Source organism: Hylobates moloch, unplaced genomic scaffold (genome assembly GCF_009828535.3).
Source record: "Hylobates moloch isolate HMO894 unplaced genomic scaffold, HMol_V3 SCAFFOLD_14, whole genome shotgun sequence".
Taxonomy (NCBI): domain Eukaryota; kingdom Metazoa; phylum Chordata; class Mammalia; order Primates; family Hylobatidae; genus Hylobates; species Hylobates moloch.
The window spans coordinates 82,111,167-82,131,945 of NW_026652289.1; the positions used below are offsets into that span (position 1 = coordinate 82,111,167).

Below are 20,779 nucleotides of genomic sequence, written 5' to 3' on the forward strand. Positions count from 1 at the left end.
ATTTGGGGTCTCTGGTGAATACTCTCAAACATTTAAGGAATTAACACCAATCTTATGCAAACTCTCTCGAAAATTGAAGGAGAGGGAGCACTTCCTAACTCATTTTATGAGGCAGGATTACCCTGGTACCAAAGCCAGACAAAGACACTACAAGAAAAGTAAACCATAGACTAGTATCACTTATGAATATATACAGAAAATCCTCAATACATTTCAGAAGATTAAATCATACAAGTACCTACTCTGACCAAAATAAAGTGAAGTTAAAAATCAGTAACAGAAAGAAAACTGGAAGGAAACAAAAGGAAATTGGATTCTACTCCGTGACCAAGTGGGATTTACTTCAGGAATGCAAGAAAGTCGATCAATGTAGTACACAACATCAATACATTGAAGAAGAAAAAAAGCACATCATCGTCTCAACACAGAAAAACCATTTGACCCAATTTGAGAATTCTTATCTTTCAGAGACACCTGCCAAAATATTTACAGGTAAAATCATATATGGCATTTGCTTCTAAGTAATCTGGACTAGGGGAGGAATACAAAGTAGTTGAACTGGGTGGGGATACAGACAAAATAAGATTATCCACATATTGAATCTTGTAGCTCATCTTTCTACTTTCACATGTTTGAAATTTTCTAAATTAAAAAATTTAAAAACAGAAGAAAAGACATTTTAAGAGGATACTTTTAAAATAAGGCAGGAAGGAAGCTGGAAATATGTTAATATAATACTAAAAAGCATTATTAGGAATAAACAGAGTCTAAAAGCAACAATTCACCAGGAGGAGATAATGATGCTAAACCTGTTTCACCTTTACAAATATAGCCTGAAAATATATAAAATAAAAAACAAGACTTAACAAAATCATAATGAGAGATCTTTCCCATTGCTCAGAAATAGATTAGGCAATAAAAATAGACTATATAATATTTGAACAACACAATTAACAAGCTTTAGGTAATAAACATACTGTGAACATATCAAAAACACATACACAGCTGCTTGGGAGGCTAGCGGGGGAGGACTGCTTGTGGTAAGGAGCTCAAGACCAGCCTGAGATACATGGCAAGATCCCATCTCTAAAAAAATGGTTTTAAAAATTAGCTAGGCATGGTGATGCTTGCCTGTAATCCCAGCTGATGAGGAGGCTGAGGAAGGAGGATCACTTGAGCCCAAGAGTTGGAGGCTGCCGTGAGCTACGATTGTGCCACTGCATTCTAGCCTGGGCAACAAGCAAGATCCTATCTCTAAAAAGTTTTTTAAAAATTAGCCAGGCATGGTGGCGCTTGCCTGTAGTCTGAGCTAATTAGGAGGCTGTGGCAGGACGCTCACTTGAACCTGCATCTACTGCACTCTAGCCTGGGCAACAAGCAAACTTCTATCTCTAAAAAGGAAAAGACAAAAAGAAAACATACTGAATTCACTTCTTTTTTAAAGGACACTTGGAGCATACAAAAAACTAACCACATATTAGGCCAAAGAGCACGTTACAATATTTTAAAAACTGATTTTATACGCAACATTTTATCTCACTCAAAGCAGTTTTTTAAAAAATCAAAGACCAACAACAAAAAGCATAGTTCAAATCCAAATATTTGAAAATTTAAAAAGATCACTCACTTGCAATTAGAATCAAAGACAAATCAAAACAGATATTAGGAAATATTTAGAATTGAATATAACAAAAATACATCTGAGAATTTATCAAATATAAGTAATATTGTCAAGATAAATATATTGCCTTAAATGAATTAGAAATGAAAATCAATTGACTAAGTATCTACTCCAGAAATAAAAAAAAAGAAACACTAAGTAAACCCAAGGAAAGTAAAAAGAAAGGAAACATAAAGTAATTAAATCAAAAAGGGAAACAATAAAAAAGATCAATACAACAAAATTTCTTGAAAATACTGATAAAATAAATAAACTCCCAGCACAAATGGCTCCAGAAAAAAAAAAAAAAAAAAAAAAGAGCGAAGGCAAAAAATAATTCTGGGAGTACAAAAAGAAAGACTGAGAATCTATAAGCAAAGATGCATGGTGTTATGCTATATACATATTGGTTTCCTTCCATGGCTCCTGTTTCCTAACTCCCATAATCTTCGTTATACTGTTGGGGTTCTTTAGGCCTCAGGCAACAGAATCTCTCTTTCTGACCTTCTCCTGTCTTTCTTTCATCTGCCCCAGTCAGGCCTCTGATTGTGGGTCAAAAGACCCTCATTTCAGAAAAGAGTCCTGCGCCAAACCCTAGAGGAAGGAATACTACACAGAGAGGCCAAGAAAACTCTGAGCAGACAGGCTTTGCTGGCTTTAGCTCGTGTGCGTTTTTGTCCAATCACATTTCTGCACAGTTGTCAGTCATGCCTATGTAATGAAGCCTCCATAAAAACCCAAAAGGACAGGGTTCAGAGAGCTTCCAGACTGCTGAACATGTGGTGGTTCCGGTAGGGTGGCATGCCCAGGGAGGGCATGGAAGCTCCACACACCTTCCCCATACCTTGCCCTATGCATCTCTTCATCTGTATCTTTTGCAATACCCTTTATAATAAACCAGTAAACGTGTTTCCTGAGTTGTGTGGACTGCTCTTGCAAATTAATTGACAAAGAGGACAAAGAAGACAAATTAATTGACAAAGAGGACATCATCAGAACCCCAACTTGAAGACCATTGGTCAAAAGTTCCGGAGGCCCGGACTTTTGACTAGTGTCTTGAGGGTGGGCAGCCTTGGGGACTGAGCCATCCTGTGGGATCTGACACTATCTCCAGGTAGATAGTGTTGGAACTGAATTGGAGGACACCCAGGTGGTGTCTGCTGCTTCCTCCGTAGGGGAAACCCCCTACATATTTGATCACAGAAGTCTTCTTCTGTGTTGATGATTGTTGTGGTGTGAGAGCAGAGGAAAAACGAAGTTTGAGTTTTTTCTCTAAAAAAGATGTAAAAGAATTATTTTTAAATCAAAGGACAATACTAAGAAATGCTTTCCACTAATTATATCAGAAAATATATGAAAACATCTTCTAGAAAATACAAGTGACCAAAACAAATTTCTAAAGAACAGAAAACCTGAACATAATCTTGACAAAAATATCAGTAAAAATCTACCCACAAAAAACACCAGGCCCACAGCCTTTCACAGGTAGATTTGTTCCAAACTTTCGAAAACATCTAATCTTCCAGTAATAGGGCAAAAGGCAAGTTTCCCAATGCATTTATAAGACCAGAAGTTTTTCTATTTCCTGAACAATTCAGTGCAATAGCTGTTAAGTGGGACAGAACAAGTTTCATGTCCTGGGAGAGGCCAAGGTCACCTGAGTGGGGTTAGAGCCCTAGCAATGGGTAGTGGGTGACTGCACAGACAAGCCAATTATGTGGGACATCGGAGCCCAGGTGGGAAGCTAAGCGCACCCACGTGGGATGGTGTGGCAGCGAGGATAGTGGATTGGTTATTTACAAGGGGAATTAATCAAATAAGTAAATATGGTAAAGATAATAGGTGCTGAGTTTCTCAAACCAGAATACACACAGTGGTGCTGTAATGCAAATGGCAGTATCAATGTAATCTCATAGTCTTCAGTGCTGTGTAGATGACTGATAGATAAATATCCTATAACTTCGTCACCTAGAAGGCTGGAAGCAATGATATTTCCAGGAGGCATGAGCAAACCTAGCAATCTTGTTTCTGAATTCCATTCTCCACCAAAAGAAACCAGATCTCTTTAGGAAAAGGATTAACTACAGGCCTAGGGCAGGGAGAGTTAAAGTCTGAACTCCTGGGCAGGCGTGGTGGCTCATGCCTATAATTTCCAGCACTTTGGGAGGCTGAAGTGGGAGGATCATGAGGTCAGGAGATTGAGACCATCCTGGCTAACACGGTGAAATCCCCGTCTCTACTAAAAACACAAAAAATCAGCCGGGCATGGTGGCGGGTGACTGTAGTCCCAGCTACTCGGGAGGCTGCGGCAGGAGAATCACTTGAACCCAGGAGGCAGAGATTGCAGTGAGCCGAGATTGCACCAATCCACTATAGCCTGGGCGACAAAGCGAGACTCCGTCTAAAAAAAAAAAAGAACTCCCTCTCTTTTTGTGCTATCAAGTAAGGAAATGCTCAATAAATGACGTTGGGGGCATGTTAAAGATGCAAAAGCCAGCTTTAAGGGGCTCCCACTGGCCAAATCAGGGACCATTTGAGTATCGAAATATGTAATGGTGATAAAAGATTAGATAATAAGTTAATGATAATAAGAGACCCATGGGTCTATACAAAGTCTCAAAGTGTCTCCACACAAGTTATTTGTTTACCTTAAAGGAGAAAATTTCACAGTGGAGGCACATGACAGAAATCCACCTTAACCAAAGTGATCAAAGTGTCAAAATAACAGGACAAATTGAAATTTTGTGCCACCTGATAGGATCCAAAAACAACACAGCATTGCTTCTGTGATATTCTTCCGAAAGATGCATAATTCAAATCCAATCATGAAGAAACAGCAGACAAACCCCAGCTGAAGGATGTTCTACAGAAAACAGGCCCATATTCTTCAACTGAAGGTCATGATGGTCAAGGAAAGACTGAGGAACTACTGGCAATAGGAAGGAGACTAAAGAAACAGAACTAAATAGTTCAGGGAACAAATTATTTTGCACTGGGCTTGCAACTTTTCTGTAAATTTGAGGTTATCTCTAAGTAAATTAGCATAACCTAAAAAATAATGATAATATAGGGAAATTAAAGACTAATCCCCCCTTATGTCAAAAGATGCAAAATTATACATTTTGAGCTATATGTATTTAAAAATTTTATCAACAAGTGTTTGTCTCCAAAATGCAAGAATGTTTAGATATCAGAAAACTCTGTGTTATTACACCAAATTATATGCCCCAAAAAACAAATTTACAGAGTAAATAAGACATTTTAACCATACTAGCAGGTGAATAAAGAGCATATATAAATCCAAATTCATTCATAGTTTTTTTTTTTCTGAACATCTCTAAGCAAGCTAGGACTGAAGGGATAACTAAATAGCCAATAAAAGGTATTTATAGGGGAAAAAAACTCTAACAGCAAACATCACACTCCATGGCAAAACTTAAAAATTATTTCCTTTAAAATCAAGAATAAGGAATCAGAAACATCCTTAGAGCCTGCTGTAACTGCTTCTTTTCGATAATATATTGCATTTTCAGCCAATGCAAAAAAGACTAAAATAAAAGGCTTTAAGAATTGAAAAAGAAGACAGGCATATGATGCTAAAGAATTATAGGCTGGGCAAGGTGGCTCATGCCTGTAATCCTAGCACTTTAGGAGGCTGAGGGGGGCAGATCACCTAAGGTCAGGAGTTCGAGACCACCCTGGCCAACATGGCAAAACCCCATCTCTACTAAAAGTACAAAAATTAGCCGGACATGGTGGCGAGCGCCTGTAATCCCAGCTACTCAGGAGGCTGAGGCAGGAGAATCGCTTGAATTCGGGAGGCAGAGATTGCAGTGAGCCAAGATTGTGCCAATGCACTCCAGCCTGGGCGATAAGAGCAAGACTGTGTCTCAAAAAAAAAAAAAAAAAAAAAAAAAAAAAAAAAAAGAATTATAGTATGGTATTTGCAAATGGATAGCAAATAAACCAATTCAGTCCTAGCCATAAATTTATCTATACATGGGACATTGCTATAGAATACTGAGTGTCAAAAATCAGTGTGGAAAGTATAAATGATGAAAAACTGGTGCTAGGCTATCCATATAGGAAAAATACAAAAATTATTTCCATACCTCACATCATACACAAAAGCAGATTAAAAGCATAAAATGTGAAGATCAAAACTTTGAACACTTAGGGAAAAAATGCAGAAAACATATTTACAATTTTAGGATTAGAGGAATTTTTTAAAGCACTATACACAAATGTAGCTCTTATAAACACTAATGATCATTAACACATTAAGGTCAAATGATCTGTATGACCAAAAGAAGTGAAAACGTGGGAGAAGGTATTTGCACTAGATAGATAGAGCAGACCATGGATTAACATGTAGAACATATAAAGATGTCTTACAAATCAATAGAAATAGGTCTAAGACATGAAATCTGACAGTAAAAAAGGAGAGCAAAACATAGGCAGATACTTAACATCACTAGTAAGCAACAGGTATAAGTCAATACCGTAATAAATTATCATTTCACACTGTACCAGAATGGCTGAAAAGATACTGAAAAGGCCAAGTGTTCACAGGGGGTGAAGGTTGAGGGATTGGCAAACAAAAACAAAACAAAACTGTATAAAATGTTGGTGGGAGTGTAACTTGACACAAGCTCAAGAGCAGCTTGGCAATAGTCCCTGATTGCTCCATTTGTTTCTGGCTGGAGAAACTCACACATGTGCCTAAAGTAGTACTGTACAATGCCTGCAAATCTCAAAGAACTGGAAAGACCTTAACTGTCTAGACATTAAGGAATGGATAGTTATCTTTCCCCCATAAAAGAACAATTAAAATGAGTGAATCAGGTCTACATATATCTACATGGCTGAATCTCAAATACATAATGGTGAGTGAGTACAGCAAGTTGCATAAGGACACATGTAACACCGCTTATATAAATCATGAAAGCCCACAAAATAAAACTCTATATTGGTTATGTATATATACATGTACAGTAAAATTATAAAGTCATACAACAGCCCGATAGCCACAAACTTTTGTTACCTCTGGGGAGGGTGAGAAGGAAAAGATATAAGGCCTTGATGTGGCCTCTGATGTTTCACATTTTAAAATTTGAAACAAGATTATCGATGGTAAATTGCCAACACCTCTGAGAAAAGCGGGGGAATTTTGCCTCAGATACAACTGGTGGTTGACTGCTGGGTAATAATTTTTATTATACAGGTGAGAATGCGAGTATCAGAGGGCATGAGGAGGAGAAAGCTGAGTCAGGGAGGTAAGGGGACCAGGAGGCAGGAAGGAATTTATACACTGAAATAAAATGCAGATCAAGAAGAAATGCCTGTAAGGGCCAAACATATTCCACTGATGAAACAAATGCAAATCCCAATTCAACAGAATGAAATAAAACCCAGTAACCTATCACATTCCTCCATACTCACTATAGACTCTTTTAAATGACATTCAGTCCAGTGTTGATGAAGTTCACTTTTTTTCCCCGAGTGAAAAATGTTTGCCTTATTTCAAGGTTAATTTGCAGCACCTCCCCCTAAGACAATTAACTTATTTACCCACTGAATAAAACGTGTTGAATCTCTGCATTAAAAACAGCATCTGCTACACATAATGGAGGAACACAATGGGACTATGAACTCTTCTAGTTCATTTAGTGCATAAAACTATTATATAGCTATTATTTTTCTCATTTTACAGGTAAATTGAGATTCAGAGAGCTTAAAACCTACTCCCACAACCACCATGCTGACAAGTTAGCATGAGCCATAATTCAAATTCAGTTTGCCAGACAGCCCCAAGACCCATACCCTTTTCCCTATACCTAACTCCCTAAGAGGTAGATCTTATGTCCTGCTATTACGTTCTATGTGGGCTATACTAACCATACACGTTATATTTCCCCATAAAATAGAGTCAGACTAGAGGAATACATCTTTTGAACAGGGAATTGCTCTCCTAGGAATGATTTGGAAAAAAGATAAAGAAAAGTTATATTTAAAAAGTGGCAGCTCCAGACCAAGGAGAATAAAAAATAAAAACATTAAAGAATAACAAGTAAAATTCTCCACATCAGGGACTAAAACCATTTTACAGATCAAGAAACATCTACATAGAAACTTAGGAACCTACGTAAATTCATATACTAGTTATGGTGGGGTCAGGATCTCAACTCAGGCAGTCCGATTCCCAAAGAGGCATGGTTAATGGTTACGCTATTGTTTTATAAGCCTTTTTGAGATCTACAGCGAGAAATATATTTCACCTCATGATCCTGATTTTGTTTCACACAAAAGTGAAACAACTTCTACAAAACAACATTGACCTTAATATGTACCAAAATTTTAAGATGCTGATTTCCAGTCATGAAATTCTCTCATGACCCACGATTTAAAAAACACACAATACTTAAGTGCTTAAAAAATACAGTATTTATTGTAATAACTAGAGTAGCAAGAAGAAAAAAACTAAGTGGAACTACGTGTTTAGCAACAGAGCTGAGTAACCATGAATATAAACAATTGCTGTTTTGAGAAAATACATTACATTTATTGCTTGGAACCATGCATACTACTTATATATGTAGGAAATATAGCAAAATAAAACAGGTTAACATAATAAGAATATAGGCAATTACGTTTTTTTAAATTTTATAAAGACTTTTATTTTTCCTTACAAACTGGAGTAGTTAGGAGACCTGATAATAGCTTTTTAATTTTCTTGGCACCAAAGCAACTTACTTATGTGTTCCTTTTTGCATTATCTGTTCCAGATCATAGTCAAGTTTTGCAATTCGTTTTACTAAGCTAGCAAAATTTTTTATACCAAAAAGAGTAAAATCAAAACAAATGCTCCTTTGTTTATAGATGAAAATCTGGAACCAAATAACACAACATTAAAAAAACAAAACTTTGCAAACACATCCTAAAGCTACACACATTGAAGCGTTACAGCAATATGCTCCCTGGGTTCGTTCTCCCTTCCCCCATTCCTCTGCACTGTGCCTCTGGGTCTCAGACCCTTGTCCCGGGGGTCCCTCTGAATCCCCCTTTCAAGAGGATGGGGCTGGGCCACTAGGCTGAGGTCTGGCCCTGTTCTCCTCATCTGCCAAAGCCTCACAGTACTGCGCTGGCCAGTCCTTGGGGTCTTGATTATGGACCTTGGCCACAAACTTAAGAACTTTCATCTTGCTGGTTTCCAGGTTGGTTCGCGGGCCCCACTGGAATTCGTAGTCCACGGGGTCAGTGTGGGGTATCCGCCGGTATTCCAGGTAACGCTGTCGCACAAAGTCCTCAGTAATGAGTTTCTTTGGATCTCCGAAAATTAAATGCTTCTTGGTGGGGTAGACCCCTAAGCGCCGCAGAAAGTCCCAGACTTCAGTCTCCTTGATGGTGTTGCCCTTCATAAAGACGAGCCCTAAGACGATCATCAGAAGGCCCGTAATGGGCGTGCCTTGGTCACCCCTCATCTCGGCATCCTCCTCCACAGGCTCCAGGGTGTTGATGAGGATGTAAGTGTTGCTCTTGGGTTCAAGTTCCACCAGCTTATACCCGAAGACGTACTGGAGGCGTTCGGCGGCCCGTTTGAGGAGGTCGGGGAAGACGATGCCCTTGTAGTCCCCGATGACGTGCTTCACTATGTCGGCCCGCTTGATCGGAATCTTCTTCTGGTCTTTAATCAGCAAGAACTGCACCAGCTCGGACACTTTCAGCTCCAGCTGCTTCTGGGTCCTGGGCTCCACGGCGGGGGTGGCCTGGGAACGGCGGGCGCCCTGAGGCGAGGGGCCCTGCGACCCCTGCGAGCCGCCCGGCCCGCGGGACGTGCTTGGGGCCTCTTCGGCAAAGCAGTCTCTGGGGGCCCGGGCGTCTTCGCCGGCCCGCGAGGCCCCAGAGTTTCGGCCATGGCTCCAGTCTCTGTCCCTCTCGGTCTGGCCGCTAGAGCGGCCCCGGTTCCTCGGTTTTTGCAACATGTTCCCGGCGGCAGGTACTGGCGCACACTCCGGTAGGCAAGCAGCCGCGGCGGGGATTGTGGGTCGGCGACCCACTAACGCCCGTACCTGGGCGGGGCCCCAGGAGGGACTGAGACTGCGTGCTGCGTCATGAAGCCTGCGCCTTGCGTCAGGGCGGCTGGGCGGTGCGCCTGCGCGGCTGCGGCGGGTACCAAAAGAAGCAGCGTTTTCTGTGCAGCCCTGCTGGCCCGGGCGATGATTTTTAGTATAGAGAAGTGTTGTTACCAAACCATGCAAGCAGAGAGCGAGAACCGAAACTCCTAAACAAGTGTGTCGCTAAATTCAGACCACACAGGCTCAGGCAAGTTTTACAGACAGTATTATGAGTTTCTAAATCGGGAGCATTTGTAAACGGAAAGAATTCACAGGATGAATGTGTGAGGGAAAAAAAAAAAAGATGAAGAGGAAGGGCCGACCGTGGAAGTAAAGTAAAAGCATTTATTTCTACACAAAATGTAGAAGGACATAAAAGACCCAGAGGGCTCTTAGTTTTCGTACCTCCACCCAATTTCATACCCTCCATCCTATTGCCCCCAGTTACTTTCTCTAATGCCTCGTGGAGTCTGTTAAAAACCAAAGTCGGCTGCAGGCTTTCCGCGCAAGCAGGACTTCGGTTTCACTATTTCCGTATTTATATTCTCTGCATTAAACTCCTTTAGCTAGACAACTATGAGAAGACCACACAAAACGTGTCGATATTAAGTAAATGTTTTCGCTTGGTCACATGGGTTTATCTTTTGGAAAACAACTGCTTTCGGCTCACAACCACAATTTTAGCAGAAATGAGTAAGAGGAATGCTGCAAACAAGCGTGCACTCTCAAGAGATTACCACTTAATTTTGGGCATCACTGATCAAGAATTGCAATAATGTGGAGCTCTTTAATTTCTTCATAACACATTAGCTTTGAGAAAGAAAAGAGAACACTGGGGTATTTATCTCTCATCTATGATGTGATATACAGTCTCTACTGTTTATTTTAATTGTGCAACTCAAGTAGCCAAAATGAGTCATTTCATTAACTAAAACTATCAGCAATCTGCTGCCATTACTTCTATAGATCTTAGCGAATTTGTTTCTTCTCTATTGACTTGCAAAGAAGAAACTGAATTTCCCTCTGTGTCTTTTTAAAGCTATCCAGAAAGTGGATAAACTCTTCAAAGAACCAAACTGAGTTCCTCTTTAATGCAAATATATTCAAAGAAAAGCAATTTAGAACACATTATCTGACTAATAGCATCAAACACAACCTTATTAAAATTTTGTTAAATGTTAGTAGCATAACACTTTTGTTTGTAATTCAGTAGGAAAATGCAATCTGATAATGGCACTGGAACTGCAATAGTAAATGTAAAATCATATTCCATGAACTAATGCAAGAATGCTAAAATCTGGTATGCAATGAGTAATAACTTACTGTTCCACACAAGATACAACTATATCCTCAGGCATCAATCTTAATGACAAAGGCCTACTACGAAAAACAAATATATTATCAAGGCATTCTTTTTTTACAGTGAGAAAATCATCTGCTTCAGTTTCCTTGCAAATTAAAATTTGGACTTAGGTTCATGGAAGCTTCCTGCCATCTAGAATTCTGCAAAAGGTCCCTACTGCAGGATGTGGATGTTGTACTGAGGGAAGAGAGAGACCCTCTCATATTGTTTTATATTGTTTTATATGCAGTACCTGTTTTAAGAAAAAACAACAAGGAAGTAAAACCAAAGACAGGCAGCCCAGTGCCAGGCCCGAAACCAGGCCTGGGCCTGCCTGGCCTAAACCCAGTAGTTAAAAATTAACTCATAACTTAGAAACCGATGTTATTCATGGATTCCAGACATTGTATAGAAGAACATTGTGAAACTCCCTGCCCTGTTCTGTTTCTCTCTGACCACCGGTGCATGCAGCCCCTGCCACGTACTGCCTGCTTGCTCAAATCAATCACGACCCTCTCATGTAAAATCTTTAGTGTTGTGAGCCCTTAAAAGGGACAGAAATTGTGCATTCGGGGAGCTCGGATTTTAAGGCAGTAGCTTGCCGATGCTCCTAGCTGAATAAAGCCCTTCCTTCTACAACTCGGTGTCTGAGAGATTTTGTCTGTGGCTTGTCCTGCTACAGTACCTTGAGTCAAAAAAGTTCGGTGACCAAGCTATAAGGGGAAAGTGGAAAATTAGATAAAAGCTATTGTCAACAATTGGGCTGGTTTTTCAGTGCTCTTTCTTGCTAAGGTATTCATGTACGTTACCAAGCAGTCCGCCAGTCAGACTACCCCCATTACTGTGACAATCAGCAGTGTCCTCCAGCAGCACTCTTACCTAGATAGCCGACTGTCATTACTCAAAATAGAGGAGAAGAGATGCCAGTTTTTAAGTCTCAAAACATCTCTCTACACTCTGTCCAGAGGAATGCAGGTGAGAAAATGCAGACATAAGAGTATTAGAATGACGTTTAGGCCCTGCATGAAGTCATCGAGACCCACATTCCACCTTGGATTGATACCGGAAGTCATGGATATTTGGGGAGAAACTGTGGTGCTAACAATACTAACATTAGTAACAATAAATATAACCGACAACAGCCAATGATTATATAGTAGTTGCTGCTCCATCTCCATGTCTGCAGTTTCACTTTCTGTGGTTTCAGTTACCTGCAGTCAACCACAGTCCGAAAATATTAAGATATTTTCAAAGAGAAACCACAATATAACTTATTACACTATATTTGTTCTATTTTATTGTTAGTGTCAACTGAAGGATGACAAGGTTCATAAATTTGGAAAGAGCTTTATTTCTCATAAAGGGTTGCAGTCTGTGGGGTGGCCATTCCAACAGGCTGGGAAGCACAACCTCATGCTAGAAGCCAGAAACAGACACTTCAAGGGAGGGCAAAGGGAGCAGGAATCTATGCAGAATGGGGTGGCCAAATATACACATTTAATAAGCTATAGGAGGAGTCATGAACATTTATGCAAGGAGAAATGTGCACATGCGCAATTGCACTTCATGTCTCTCCCTGGGACCCATATTCCAAAATTGGCAGTGTTAGCATGATCCAGGGTAGGAGTTTTCAGCCCTCTGACATCAAAAGGCGAAGTAGAGGACATGAAAACCCTGACTGTACGTCTTCCATAGACTGGCCAGAACTACTCCATGGTTGGTGGTCTTTTACCAGGAAGAACTGCTGGTCAGTTGTGCCAAAACTGCAAAAGGGAGGGGCAGCATCAGGTGGTTGGTTTATACCAGTTTATACCAGCAGTGGAGTCTTTTGAAAGGGCTGATTTCCGTTTAGCTCTTAGGGAAGAAAGCCTAATGGCATTTAGAGCAGGTGAGGGTTTCCAAGGTTATTCGGGGTCCCCTTGGCCAAGAGGGGGTCTGTTCAGTCAGCTGGAGGGCTTAAGATTTCATTTTTATTTCTCATTAATTATTGTGAATCTCCACTATGACTAATTTATAAATTAAACTTTTTTTTTTTTTTTTTTTTTTTTGAGATGGAGTCGCGCTCTGTTGCCCAGGCTGGAGTGCAGTGTCACGATCTTGGCTCACTGCAACCTCTGCCTCCTGGGTTCAAGAGATCCTCCCATCTCAGCCTCCCGAGTAGCTAGGATTACAGGTGTGTACCACCATGCCTGGCTACTTTTTTTGTATTTTTAATAGAGATAGGGTTTCACCATGTTAGCCAGGCTGGTCTTGAACTCCTGACCTCAAGTGATCCATCCACCTCAGCCTCCCAAAGTGCTAGGATTACAGGTGTGAGCCACCGCTCCTGGTGTAAATTAAATTTTGTCATAGGTTCATGTGATGATTAATGTTGAGTGTCAACTTGATTGGATTGAAGGATGCAAAGTATTGTTCCTGGGTGTGTCAGTGAGGGTGTTGCCAAAGGAGATTAACATTTCAGTAAGTGGACTAGGAGAGGCAGACCCACACTCAATCTAGGTGGGCACCATCTAATCAGCTGCCAGTGCGGCTAGAATAAAAGCAGGCAGAAGAACGTGGAAGGACTTGACTTGCTGAGTCTTCTGGTCTTCATCTTTCTCTCATGCTGGATGCCTCCTGCCCTTAAACGTCAGACTCCAAGTTCTTCAGCTTTTGGATTCTTGGACTTACACTAGTGGTTTGCCAGGGGCTCAAGGGTCTTCAGCCACAGACTGAAGGCTGCACTATTGGATTCACTACTTTTGAGGTTTTGGGACTCAGACTGGCTTCCTTGATCCTCAGCTTGCAGACAGCCTATTATGGGGCTTCACCTTGTGATCATGTGAGTCAATACTCCTTAGTAAACTCCCTTTCATATATACATCTTTTCTATTAATTCTGTCCCTCTAGAGAACCCTGACTAATACAGTATGTATCTATGCATAGGGAAAAACATTGTGTATTTAGGGTTTGGTGCTGTCCACGATTTCAGGCATCCACTGAGGGTCTTGGAACACATCCTCCACAGATAAGGGGGGACTACTATACAAAGTGAATGGTGGGTCAGACCTTATTCCAGGTGGTTTACAGGTATGACTTCATTTAATCCCCACAACAAACCTATGAGGCATGTGCATTTATTATGTTTCTCTTCTCACAAATAAACTGTCACAGGAGACTATTAAGTTTTGAGGCTCTACAGCAAGTAAGTGGTAGGTCTGAGATCTGAACACAGCCAATCTGCCTCCAGAGACTGGGCTTTTAACTGTATACTGATTCAGAGCAAACATAGACATGGTGTCCTTGAAAAAGTAAGGGCTTTGGGATCGATGGACTAACATTAGAAACCTGTATGATACTGGGAAAGCTACTGACACTCCTCCACGTTTAAGTCTCCAAGTCAACAAAATGAGGCCTAAACCTGGCATCAAAGGATTAAGTGAGATAGGTTTACCCAGTACCTAGCACAGTGCCTGGCAGGGTAGTTTGATAACAGTTTGCTTCTTTCCAGGGATTTCTGTTAAGGAAAATATTTGAGGACTACACAAAGCTGTATATACTGCAGGGGAGGCAAAACCTTCCCTCCACCCTCGAAGAGCCCCAGCTGGACCTGAGACTTAAATTGATAAAAAATAGATTAACAGGAGAAAAGCATTCAATTTCATTTAAGTTTTACATGACATAGGAGCGCTTGTTAGGGAAATGAAGACCCAAAGAGGTGGCAAAACCTAAATGCTTTTATATTTGGTTGAACAAAGAGAGGTAATTGTGGGAAAAGTCAATTATGTGGCGAGGATAAAGGGAGATAATTATTATAACAAAGTTGTTTGTACAGAATTCACTTGGCTTTGACTCCCCATTGAGAAATGTTTCTTTCCTCTTGGTACAGTAAAGCTATTTTTTCACATGGGAGTTTTTATCTCCTGTTTTCAGGAAGAAAAGAGGAAATTCAAATGCCCTTCTTGCATCTGCTATTTTTCAAGTGCCTTTAGCTCAAAGTAATCCTTATGCCAAAGTGGCATATTTTGGGCGGGCAGAATATTCTGCCATCTTTCAGTAGAATGATGAGAAATGTTCACTGCAGCAAAACACATGTACACAGAAATCAAAAGGGCTGGAAAGAAATATATATATCAAGGTGCTATTACAGTTAATTTGCTTTTAAAAATAAAAATCAACCCTGATTTTCTTGCTTGGGAGATGAATGAAAAATATATTTTCAATGAAGTTTAACTTCAAAGTGACACTATGCCATAGCAGCTATGCACATTCACATGTTCAGTACATTCAGTGTGATTCGAATATGGCATTTGTGACTTTCTGTTCAGGCAGTGAAATCACAAAGACAAGTCATTAAAAAAGCAAAACATTTTCAAACACTTTATGTTAATGACCTTCATGCTTTTATTACTAGACCCAAAAGAAAAAATCAAAAGTCTTTGAGGCAAAAGCTAAGCTAGCTAAGATTTCAAGTGCAAAGAACAAGGAAATGCCTACTACAAATTGCTCTTTAGATGTTTATAGTAATTAAATGTTTTATTTTGTCTTTTCGATAGCAAATGCCTGCCAAGAAACTCTAATCATCTTTATTATCTACTAAATTCTCCTCTTCATTCATGGTATTTCTTGTGAATCAGAAAAAGGCTTTAATTTTTCTAACAGCAACACAGTGCTAGAAGCAGGTGAGGACTTTTTAGGAGGAAAGGCAATGATCAAAGCATGTAGCCACCACATATGAGATGTTCTCTGCCTTTTCCAGTGGAAGAAAGTGGGCCAATGTGCAGCATGTGAGCAAGGGAGTTGGGAGGCAAATACTATTTTGGTGGGTAGACAGCAGGAAAAGCAATCCAGACATCTTAATGGTTGCAATAAAGTCCCTCGTGTCCACACATTTACAACAGTTATATATATTCATTCATAGCAAAGATCCCTCCTGCTTAGGTCACATGGTAGACTACCTAATAACACTTTGTCCCTCATAAATGAATATTTTGATGAAGCAGCAACAGAGTTTTCCTTGGCTGGTGGAAGCGGGTGGAGAGGTGGGCCTTGATAAGATAGTGCTTTCCAAGCATTGCAGCCATTTGGCCCAGAAGCCTGGTCTCACACTGTCTTTTCAAGAAATGCATCTTCCAGTTATCCAGGGCCCTTTACTTATGAAAATCATTAGGGCCTATTAAGTTATAAAATTACAAACTTCCAAGGTCTTGATAGTGGTCACTAAGATTCTCTTCGTTTGCTTGGTTTCTCACCCCTTTGTTCTGTATCCTTTCCCTTTAGAAACAGCCTCTTCCTACCTTTAGGAGACCTTAGTATAGGGCTGCCTTCTTTTCCTGAGTGCACAGGATTCAGGCCAGACACAGTGACTGGTTCAGAAGTTCAGTCAGCATCCTTCCAGGACATTCAGACAGATTCTCGCTCCTCTGAGCTAACAAGCTGAGGGTAATATAAGCCTAGCCACTTGTGCCCTTGCTTCTGAAAAACCTGCCTCAGGGTGAAGCCAACTCAAAAGAGATCTAAGAGATGGGAAACAATCTTAACGCTGCCATTTGAATCCCTGGATGCTGAGTTCAAGATCAGACTCCTGGAGATAACAAATTACTAGAGCATCTCCTTTTGCTTAATCTGCTTTGAGTTGGTTCCTGTCACTTGAAAGTGAACAAGGTCTGGCTAAATCAGTAGCCAATCCTATTATTCAGGAGAAAAGAGGGCAGTAAGAAATGAGACTTTGGAGCTAGGGAAGGTTAAAACCAATAAGGAGTTTTGAATATAATGAGAGGTGAATTGAAAACAATTTGACATTTTTGTTATGTTTCTTCCCAGTGTTCTGTGGTTGGGGAATGTGCTCATCATTTTAGTTGGTGGCAACAGGGGTAAGGGAGAGACAAATTATGAAGAACTGTGCTTTTCCATATGGAAAGTATATATGGGCCAGGCACAGTGGCTCAGGCCTGTAATCCTAGTACTTTGGGAGGTCGGGGCGGGCGGATCACTTGAGGTCAGGAGTTCCAGACCAGCCTGGCCAACATGGCGGAACCCCATCTCTACTAAAAATACAAAAATTAGCCAGGCCTGGTGGCGGGTGCCTGTCCCATCTACTCAGGAGGCTGAGGCAGGAATCGCTTGAACCCAAGAGGCAGAGCTTACAGTGAGCCAAGATTGTGTCACTGCACTTTAGTCTGGGCCACAGAGCGAGACTCCGTCTCAAAAAAAAAAAAAAGTACAAATGAGCTAATCTGGTGATTTGCCTTTGCAGAAAGGAGTTTTATACAACTTGGAATATAAATTAAAGCAGCGGTCCCCAACCTTTTTGGTACTAGGGACCAGTTTTGCGGAAGACAATTTTTCCACGGAAGGTGCGGGAGTGGGAGGGTGGTTTCAGGATCCCTGCCTGCGCAGTTCTCAATAGGGCTCACATCCCTTTGAGAATCTAATGCTGCCGCTTATCTGACAGGAGGTGGAGCTTGGGCAGTAATGCTCACTCGCCTGCCACTCACCTACTGCTGTGTGGCCAGGTTCCTAACAGGCCACGGACTGGTACTGGTCCACAGCCCAGGGTTTGGGGACCCCTGTCTTAAAGCATCTGCTACTCTAAAGTGGCTGTGTTCTCCATATTTAACCCAAAGCATTTCCCCACTTGCTATACCATGCAAGATGACAGAAACCTCATTCTTCCAGACTACGCTTTAGCCTAAAGTAGAGATATGCACAGGACAGAGGTATGTCCACAAGGAGAGCTGACAAAGCTAATATCCAGACAGGGACAATGCAGATAGGTTATGAGAAAACTGAACACATTGAAATGGAAAAAAAAATAAATTAGAGAAAAAATAAAAATATTCAAGGCAGACAAGAAAGACCCCATGTATGCATAACTGGTGGTCTTCAGGGAGATAACAACCATAAAGAGAGAAACAGGTGACTGTAGGAGTCCTGGGGAGCTGGGTTTACACAGGCCCCGCCTCTCTGATCCCACCCCCACCCCACTGCAGCTCCCTCCCCTGGACTAATAACAACAGCAAGCATGCTTTCAGGGCTGGAGGGTAATCAGAGGCCATGGGTTCTCCAAGATCTGCAGAAGAGATCCAGTACAGGGTTCCTCCCTCCCTGAGACACAAGTGAGAGCTTAGCAACTTCATGCGGAGAAGAGGGTTTGCCCCTTCCCAAGGCCTGGGAAAAGCAAGGACTGTGCGGTACTTGTGGGGTCTGTGCTGGCAGAAGCTCGTGTCTCCCTTCTGAGAGAGTCCACAGCTGTCCCTTTTCTGAGAATAGTCCTCCAAGACCCTGTCCCAGGCTGTCGTTCTTCGGGAGAGCCTCACAGGCAGGCTAAGTGCTGCCAGGGCTCAAGGTTGGGAGAGCAAGCAGTTTGCCCCCTGTGAGGCCTGGGCCCCAAGAGGCCCTTCATAGTACTTCAACAGGCATGTAGACAGTGTGCCCTCTGGTGCACCGTGGCCATAAAAGCAAAACCTGCTGGGCCTCTTGCTACTTGCCAGCCTCATACTTTTCCAGTGACTCCCAACAACATGACCCACAGAGGAAAGGGAGAAGCACAGACCTCATTCCAGTTATGCTGCTGGATATCCTTGGCCTCTTTTCTGCAAATCTGTTGACCACAGATGTATGAATTTATTTCTAGAGCCTCAATTCTAATCCATTGCTCTACATGTGCACTGGTTTCCTGGGGCTGCCACAGCAGAATACCACAGACTGCGGGGCTTAAACAACAAAGTGATTCCTCACAGTTCTGGAGGCTCCAAGTCTGAGATCAAGGAGTCGGCATGTTTGGTTCCTCCTGAGGCTTCTCTCCTTGGCCTGCAGATGACCACGTTCTCACTGTGTTCTCAGCTGGCCGTTCTCTGCGCATGCACATCCCTGATGTCTCTTCCTCCTTTTGTTGACTGTAAGGATACCAGTCCTATTGGATCAGGGCCCCCCTGTAAAGTCCTCATTTTAACTTAATCCACTTAAATAACTTATTTCCACACACAGTAAGTCTGAGGTTGAGTCTTTTGAATTCTGGGGGAGACACTGCAGCCCATCACGTATGTATGTTGATGTGTGCCACCGCTACACTGCCTGGTTACTGCAGAGTGTTAGTAAGTTTTGAAATTAGAATGTATAAGTGTTTCAGTTCTGTTATTTTTCAGGATTATTAGGGCTATTCTGGGTCCCTTCCATCTCCATATGAATTTTAGAATCAGCTTGTTTATTCCTGCTAAAATTTAGTTGGGATTTTTTTTTTTTTTTTTTGAGATGGAGCCTCACCGTGTCACTAGGCTGGAGTGCAGTGGTGCAATCTCGCCTCACTGCAACCTCCACCTCCTGGGTTCAAGTGATTCTCCTGCCTCAGCCTCCTGAGTAGCTGGGACTACAGGCACTTGCCACCACACTCAGCTAATTTTTGTATTTTTAGTAGAGACGGGGTTCCACCACGTTGGCCAGGATGGTCTTGATCTCTTGACCTCGTGATCCGCCCACCTCGGCCTCCCAAAGCGCTGGGATTACAGGCATGAGCCACCACGCCTGGCCTCAGTTGGGATTTTCATAGGGCTTGTTTTGAGTCTGCAGATCAATTTGGGTAGCATTGACATCTTAAAATTAAGTCTACCGATCCACATACACGGGATGCTAGTTAATGTGGACAAGTGAATTTATTACTCCTCCAAAAAACTATTTTCACAAACTTTATATCAACATGAGAAATGATGTTGTATCTTTCTACCTGGAGGGAGCAAGAAAATCAGGTGGTTTGTCCTTTGTACATGGGCAACCCAATTTCTTATCTAGACTTTCTTTTGCTCGCCTGGAAAAAAAAAAAAAGAGGTATTGCAGAAATGTGATAGTTGCTTTCCTTAGTATGAAAAACTGTTAAAATGAGTAAAGCCTGTGCTCAACTAGAATTCTCACATTTCTGTTTTGATGTATCTGCATTTCACAGTGAAAAAACCCTGAGTTATGTATATATGTGATCCTGAAGTATCCATGATTAAAAACAAATATTTCAATCTACCATGTTCAGTTCTATTAGATCATTAAAAGACATAGCTCTACTCGAATTCTCTGAAAACGTGTAAATCATGCTCAGCATAGTGACAACTCCACTAGGAGAGGCTGACCAACTCATTTGTTACAAAGTCCCTGACCCCCTGAGTGAGGAGCCCCCAGAAACCTAATGTGAAAGGAAACTTCAGTTTTCTCCCCAGCTGCTTTCCTTGAGTTTGCATGATATGCTTTGACTGCTATGTGGAGCTGTCAACAACCTTGAACAGAGAAAATAAGGAAGAATGGCATTCCAGGAAATAAACAAGCTTAATCTCAGTTGGACAGAAGGAGGTACAAAGAAGGCCTGGGGAAGGAAGAGGCAGGATATTGGGAAGAGAGAATGGACTCTGTAACCTCAGGAAAAAATAGCAACCTTATAAATACAAAGATGTTCCCTGGCAGACACATGTCAGCACCTGGATTATGAATGACAGACCAGCCAATGCCCCCCACGCAGGTGAGAATCACATTCATCGGGAAGGAAGAGAGCAGAAGGACTCTGCTGCCTGGTGATGTCTCAGCTGGCCTGGCTGCAGCTTTGCTTCCAGCAGCCAGGGAACCGCCATGGGAAGGCGTTTCCTCAAAATGCATGAAAGGCAGAGGAGCTTGGTTTTCTGATGGTTTGCTGCCCCTTGAAGTTGG

At 41.6% G+C, this 20,779-nt stretch overlaps 2 protein-coding genes across 3 annotated transcripts in view; both read right to left on the reverse strand.

The window, feature by feature from the left end:
* Positions 1-20,779, reverse strand: part of ENTREP2 (endosomal transmembrane epsin interactor 2) — a 268,948-nt gene that overhangs the window by 138,227 nt on the left and 109,942 nt on the right. The gene's annotated exons all lie outside the window — the stretch shown is intronic.
* On the reverse strand, positions 8,312-9,759 carry NSMCE3 (NSE3 homolog, SMC5-SMC6 complex component). Its single transcript, XM_032175904.2, has one exon. The coding sequence runs from the start codon at positions 9,640-9,642 to the stop codon at positions 8,725-8,727; it is 918 nt and encodes a 305-aa protein (XP_032031795.1). The 5' UTR covers positions 9,643-9,759; the 3' UTR covers positions 8,312-8,724.

Excerpts from the sequence above, each read along its gene's own strand:
- NSMCE3 (XM_032175904.2), bottom strand. The coding sequence starts at position 9,642 with ATGTTGCAAAAACCGAGGAACCGGGGCCGCTCTAGCGGCCAGACCGAG.